The sequence below is a fragment of the Buceros rhinoceros genome, unplaced genomic scaffold, assembly GCF_000710305.1.
Source record: "Buceros rhinoceros silvestris isolate BGI_N320 unplaced genomic scaffold, ASM71030v1 scaffold6973, whole genome shotgun sequence".
Classification (NCBI taxonomy): domain Eukaryota; kingdom Metazoa; phylum Chordata; class Aves; order Bucerotiformes; family Bucerotidae; genus Buceros; species Buceros rhinoceros.
In genome coordinates, this window is record NW_010401769.1 from 39,089 (window position 1) to 45,849 (window position 6,761).

The 6,761-nt window shown below is 53.6% G+C and overlaps 1 protein-coding gene across 1 annotated transcript in view; it reads right to left on the bottom strand.

Moving 5' to 3' along the window:
- Nucleotides 1-1,371: 1,371 nt before the first annotated feature.
- LOC104490130 (tensin-like) overlaps nucleotides 1,372-6,761 on the bottom strand; it is a gene marked incomplete at its 5' end in the record, with an annotated part of 7,946 nt that continues 2,556 nt past the window's right edge. The window contains 9 exons of the mRNA XM_010132378.1: nucleotides 1,372-1,705; nucleotides 2,773-2,805; nucleotides 3,143-3,211; nucleotides 3,459-3,627; nucleotides 3,708-3,779; nucleotides 3,881-3,958; nucleotides 4,519-4,611; nucleotides 5,036-5,167; nucleotides 5,855-5,941. Of these exons, the coding sequence (XP_010130680.1) occupies nucleotides 1,561-1,705; nucleotides 2,773-2,805; nucleotides 3,143-3,211; nucleotides 3,459-3,627; nucleotides 3,708-3,779; nucleotides 3,881-3,958; nucleotides 4,519-4,611; nucleotides 5,036-5,167; nucleotides 5,855-5,941 (878 nt within the window). The remainder of the gene's footprint in view (nucleotides 1,706-2,772; nucleotides 2,806-3,142; nucleotides 3,212-3,458; nucleotides 3,628-3,707; nucleotides 3,780-3,880; nucleotides 3,959-4,518; nucleotides 4,612-5,035; nucleotides 5,168-5,854; nucleotides 5,942-6,761) is intronic.

Genomic DNA, 6,761 nt, shown 5'->3' on the forward strand with positions numbered 1-6,761 from the left:
GTCCAAGCCACCCTCTGCCCCCTCCCCGGCACTGTGGGACTGGGACCTCTGCCCACTGTCCCCCAACCGTGTTCCCCCACCTCAGCAGCGTGGGGGCCCTCTCACCCCCCAGCTGGCTCTCCTCACCACCCAAAGCAGAGGGAAGAGCCAACAGCACCGAAGCCACTCCAAAACTACGGTGCATTCAAGGGGCACAAGCCCCCAGCCAGCCTGTTTTGGGGGTATGCACGTGCCGAGCAGAGTGGCTCTCGGAGGATTTGTTACCTCCCCACTGAGCCACAGCTGCCAAGCAACTGCAGGTCCAGTCCCTTTTTATTTTCTTTTTCTACATTTTCTTCCTTCTTTTTTCTTTTTTTTTAATGTGGCCTCCAAAACAAAAGGAGAAAAAAGCGCCTGAGTTACTTGTAGTCATTTGCCTTTCGTGCAACTTGAATGTCCGTGCAATGTAAAAACCGCTTGCGCGTCTCTGAAGAGCGAGATAGGGGTAGCCACGGGTCCGCTGCTTCGCACAGGGAACCCACATGTGCCAGCACCCGCTATTATTATAATCTTTATCATTATTATTACAACGTTTTTCTTTCCTTTCTGTTTTGTTTTGTGTGACAGGCTGCAGGAGAAAACTGCCAAAGAGGACTAGTGACAGGAGGGAAAAGGGGGAGACAGGAGAGGAGGCGACTTTCTGCATCCTCCAGGGAGGTTCTCGGGGAGCACCTGCCTTCCCCAGGCATGGGGTGGCAGGAGCCCTGCAACACCTCCTCACAGGCTGCGGGGCACAAGCACCCCCGGGAAGGTGGGGAAATGCTGCAACCCCACTCTCTGGTTGGACTCACAGTGGCTCACCTGTGACCGGCGCTGGGCTCTGGGTCAGTAATGGAGGTCAGCCCACAGCCGCGCTCTCCAGGGAGGGGAGGGTTCAGGACCAAGCTCCACCATACCCCCAGCCAGGTGGCTGGCAGGTTTCAGAAGAGCGAGGATCAGTGAGGACTCTCCACTGCGGCCAGGCAAGGGAAGGTATCTGAAAGCAACTCCTCCAGTGTCCCACAGACCCAGCCCAAGTCATTTTCTCCTATGGGATTGTTCCAAACACACAGTAGACATTCGCTTATGGAGTTGCCAGGACGGAGCTTCTTCATTGGGTTTTGCTGGTTGTCTCTTTTTTTTCCAGATGGAAAACAGCAGTAATGGTCCCGCAGTCAGTCCCGAGTAGATGTCACCACTCGGAACCATGATGCCGAAAGCTACAAACATGCCTCTCACTGCCGCCTTCGCTTTGGTCACCTTCCCTGCAATGGGACATACATCCTGTCTGGCGTGACTTTGTGGCTGTCATACGTAGGTGCGTGGTTTTGGTTCTTCTATGTGTGTGTTTCACTTGTGTTGAGTTTTTAGGAGTTTCATTGGGGTTTTTTTTGTTGTTTGCTGTTTTCCTCCAAAATATCAACCCTTTCCCCCCCTCCCCCCCACATCACTTCCCTCTCCCCCAATACACTTCCTCACACTCCTTCTCGGATCAGCTCCAAGTCCTTCTCCAAAATTCAAGAATCACCCGCAAGCACCAGCTCATCTTTTCTGGCCAGAGCCAAGCATGACCCTGGAGACAAAGTTGACAATGGCTGCAGCCGGCTGGTCTGGGTCCAGCTCAGCAAAGAGGTGGCAGATGTTGTCTGTAGTGCTCCCTTGCTTCCTGGCCACGAAGCCAAAGAGCCTGGGTGGGAAGAAGGCAACAGATTTAGTGAGGTCTGTCAGCGTTGCTCACCCAAAGAAGACCACCAGCCTTTTCCAGCATGGGCTGGTCCACCTTCCTGTCTTTTAACACCCACCTCACACACAACACAGAGGGAAACATCTCAAACCCGCCTGCTCAAAGACCCATCTGCTCTTCCCTTTGCTGCAGTTTCTTTGAAGGCTAGCACTGCATTTCCATCATCTCTTGGCCAAACCCCCCTTGCTTTGACCACCCCTGCCACCCTCCCGTGGACTGTCCCCAAGAAGGGACATTCCAGATGATCACATCATTGCCTTGGTTTGGGTGATGACTCTTGAAACCACTGTGATGGGTTGGCCATTGGGGTAGAACCTATACGAAAGGAAGGCTATGTGGGGACACAGAAAACTGGGTGGTTATTCCTGTCTCTCTCTCCCCTGATAAATAAAATGCCCCCCTCCCCTTTTTTTTTTAATTAGAACGTGCAAACTCAAGTTATAAATACAAGGGAACAGAATGTGAGACAGGCCCAGGCTGTCGCATTTCTAATTGGGGAGGGGAAATATCCCAGCAGCTGGACATCCTAATAAAAACCCCTTTGCTAACACAATAGCTAAAATTAGTGGGAATTGGCCCCTGGAAATGGGCTCAGTCAGCGGCTCTGCACTCCCATGGGTCAGGACAGGGAGGACAGGAGGAAAGGGAAGAGCTGGCCAGTGTCTTACACACCACCAACATAACTCCCAGCTCTGCTGCCTCTGACTCTCTCTGACTCTGCTGAGAGAGTTTCCAGTAAGCCCTGTTCAGCAAGGGCCACGCCTGCTCTGACCACAAGTTTAGGGATGAAAGATTGTCTTGATTTCAGCTGGGGCAAAGATGCTTCCTGAGTCCCCAGGACCATGGTCTCACACTTGGATGAAACTGTCCTTCAGCGAGGAGCTGAGCCCATCTCACACACGGCCAAGAGACTGCCCTAATGGGGCATCTTCCAGCCAGTGCTCAAAGAAGCAGGAGCCACCCTGACAGTGGTTGGGAGGAATCATCTGGGAAGCATGGAAAGTACTTACTTGGCTGCGCCGCTGCTCTCATTTTTAGTCCACCTGCAAGGATAAGAGGAGGTGTGAGGGATGGTGTCTCCTGCACCGCACAGGGAGACAAGGCCATGATGGGGTGCCACCAATGCTGGAGGGCCAGCCTGGCTTTGCACAGGCTTGGCTCTATGAAAAAAAACCTGATACACCTCCCCCAGTAAGATGATGCTTGGAGACACCAAGAAGTCACCAGAAGAAGCTGGTGTTGCCCCACAGTATCCAAGTCCCTGTCCTCCACAAAGGCAAGGGGGACAGAGCAAGCAAAAACCCTGCTCCAAGACACCTGGGAACCTAGGAGAGGGAAAGGGGCAGAGGACATGTGCTCCCCTGAGGTTAGGGCACTCACTTTCGTTCCTGGGGGTCCAGGTCACAGAAGGTGACAGTGTTGAGGGGGTAGTGTCGTCGGAAGAACAATCTGAAACACAAGGCAGGGAGTGTCAGGGCCAGGGAGCCCCCACCTCTGCCCCACCACAGCCCACTCCCACCAGCATAGGGGACAATTCCATAGGTCTCCACTAGGATGCTCCTGAAGTCAAGGACAAAGCCCAGCCCTGCCCATGACTAGTTCACGCCACCTCAGGGACATCCTTCATCAACACACTCCCTGGATCACAGCCCCATTGGATGTGGGGACCCAGGCATGAGACCATGGGGGCTCTTACTTTCTCTGGTTGTCGGTTAAGGTGATGCCTTGTGCAGAAACTTTGAAGTGGACAATGGTAGCGGTGGGCGTGGGGTCAGCCACCAGCGTCTCACCAACAGCCTTCGCAATGGCCTGGGGGCCCGTCAGTGATTCCATCTCCACAGAATTGATGAAGAGGACATTGCAGGCTAGAAGAAGCAACAGCAAGGTGTGGGGTCAATCGCTGCTCTGAGCCACATTCACACTGTGACAGCCCCTCTCTACTTACCCGCACCCTGCTTCAGGAGGTCTGTGGCTGAGTTGGTGGCCGATGCAGTGTCTTTCTTTTCCTCCATGGGATCTAGAAGACATGGACGGTTACTGCTGTTTCCTGCTTGGAAAACTACCCCATTGCCACAGGCCATGGGGGAGGGTGCAATCCCTTCTGGTACTGGCTCTTACCTCGGTCAGGAATGACCAGCTTGCAGGGCAGGGCCAAGGGCATGATGGAGTGTTGGTACACCAGTGCTGAGAGACAGCCTGGGGAGAGAGGGTACGTGGTCAGTGCAGTGCTGGGGACAATAGGTTTCCCTGGTGCTAGGTCATTGCTGTTGTGGAGGGATGGGAAAAAGCCTTTTGGAGGGTTTCTTCACTGCAGTCCTAATGCCACATGCGGCAATCCCCCTACCTGAAACCATCATGCCACTGAAGGGTTGAGGGAGGGGGCAGAGATGCCAGGGTCACCTTAGGAACAACTAATGGGGCAGAGGTCCTTGTGCAGCACCTCAGAATACATTAGCCATAGGTTAAACAGATCAAGTGGAGCCCCTGCCCTCCACCCTGCCCAGCAGCATTATTTGTCCTACTCATGTACGCAGGAAGGTACATACCTGTGCATACAGGTGCTTTTGTGTGCACTCATGAGTGCGCACAACACCAGAGGCTCCAGATGCCCACAGGACTCAGTTACATAGGAAAAAGCAGCAGTAACAGCAGTGGGGGATCTCCCAGCCACCCAATAGCTCTGCTTTGATAGACCAGCAAAGCCAACACTCTTCTAGCCCAACTCTGCATGTGGGAAACACACTGGGAGCACTCACCAAAATTTGGCTCATTGGGGCATCCTTTTAGTTTCACACCCCGTGGACTGGTCTCGATGAGGAAGTGCCTCACCAGCTCGTTGGTGATGTCTCCTGGGAAGAGACGGGATGTTCTTACACCAGAGCCACCCTCCACCTCCTACGCTGCAGTCCCATGGAGAAACCAGTGCTCCAGCTTGAAAGAGGGGTCACTGCACCCTGCACACCATCATCAAACCCCACCCTTTGCACAGGGTTGAACCCAAGCCAGGCTCCTCCGTGGTGTTGGTGGGCTGGGGAGGCTGTGCTCATTTCAACATGCCAAGCTCAAGATGCAGATACCCTTGAGCCCTCTGAAGCTCAGGGCAGAGTGTGTCTGATGCTCCCCTACGCCCTGGGAGGGGAGGGTTGGGAGGGGGGATCCTGCCACATCAGCACATACCCAACGGCAGACTGGCTCAGCAGACCCAGCTGCCTGATTGCCCCGGCTAAACAATGGAAAGCATCTCAGCGTGGGATGGAAAAGGGCACACAATACCTTTCTTGTTCTGCTGCATGACTGTGGGAGGTGGAGAAGCTACTTTCATGGCAAGGCCGTAGGCTCCCCGGAAGGAGTGGCTGTCTCGGATGATGAAAGCCCCCGGTTCTCTGTCCTTCAGCAGTGCGATGGCTGTAGAAGGGAATGGAAGATCTCAGAGCCGGCATGGTGAGACACCATGTGCCCTCCAAAACCAGCAGGTGTGGGTGAGGACAGGGCACCCTGGCTCCATAGCCTCATAACTGGGCACTGCGATGTTACTAACGCCCCTGCACATCTGGATGGGGTTCTTGTGTGAGTGTGCAGCCAGGCAGGGGCTCATATCCCCACCACCTCCACTGCGCTTTCATAGTTATCTCAGAGCACCCATTCCCACTCAGCCCAGCTCTGAGAAACCGAGCACTGGAGAGAAGGCAGAGACCAGGGGTTGAATGCTGGGACCTTGCCCGTGAAGGCACCTTGTTCCCAACTTGTCCTCCCCTCTTATTTTAGCCATATCTCCAAGACCACTCTGTCCATTCAACATCTGGGTGCTTTGCAGACCAAATTGCATAGATCCACTGCACACTGTGGGGACCAGTGCTCCTCCACTAAGAGGAAGGTTTGGGGAGCCCACATGCAAGCCTGCAGCTGAGTTGGGCTTCAATCCCCCACTGCATTGGTCTGAGCAGCCTCTATCCACCTTCACTCCTAACTCAGCCCCTAAGGGAAATCCTTGCTAATCCCTGTGATCCCAGATACAACCCAACTCCCAAGCACAGCTCACTCGACCATATCCTTCACCCTGTGCTATATACCCACCCTGCGCTATATACCCACCCTGCTCTCTGGAGATGTCCGGTTTGTACCAGTACTTGGAAGTGTCCTGCACAAACTTGACATTGGCACGAGTCTCAGGGCTGATGTCTGCGAGGAAGGGAAGACAAAAAAAAACTTAAAAGATGCTATATCTAAAACTCCACATGAGTTTTCAGCAAATCTGACTAAAGCATTAATACCTCCATCTCCTTTCAGGCCCAGCACATTGCTTTAACCTCAGCCCAAACCTCCATACCCAGGCAGGCTGATCACCACCTGCAGCTTATGGGGCTGCTGGGCATCTAAAGCTAAACTCAAGCAGAAGGGCCCTCAAAGAACTCTGCGTTGAATGAGCCACTTTGCCACACAGCCAGAGACAAAATGGGAATTTGTCACATCAAATGGAGATGGCCAGGTGAAATGAAAGCTGCCAGAGGAAAGAGCTATGTCCTGAGGGTGGTGGGGAGATCCTCTGACTTCAGAGGACCTTTGCTGCTCTCTGATGTTCAAGATTTGGCCCATTCATCTTAAAAATAAATTCATTCCCTTATCCTTGCTCCATGCAGAGGAACTGGACAGGTCAACCTACCCTGGAAAAAGTAGCCCTAGCCCCAGCCGGACCCTGCCTCACTCAGTGCCCACCGGTGGCACAGCCCTGATGGGAGCAGGTTCTCTGTCCATAAAGCTGTGACTTCACTCAGGCAACTTTTCCAACCACCTGCTTTCCAAAAACAACTGAGCAAACAACTCAGAGGGCCAGATAGCATCTCTGCTGGGGACGTGTTACCAGCCCTTTGCAATCTGGTCGCCTTTAGAGAGGTGGGGGACTTGCTCCCCTTCCCAGCCCACTAGCTAATTGTTACAGGTTTTAATTGCTTATGTTTCCCCCACTGGGAAAGGCCCCCAGCCTCAGCAAGTCACAGGGCTG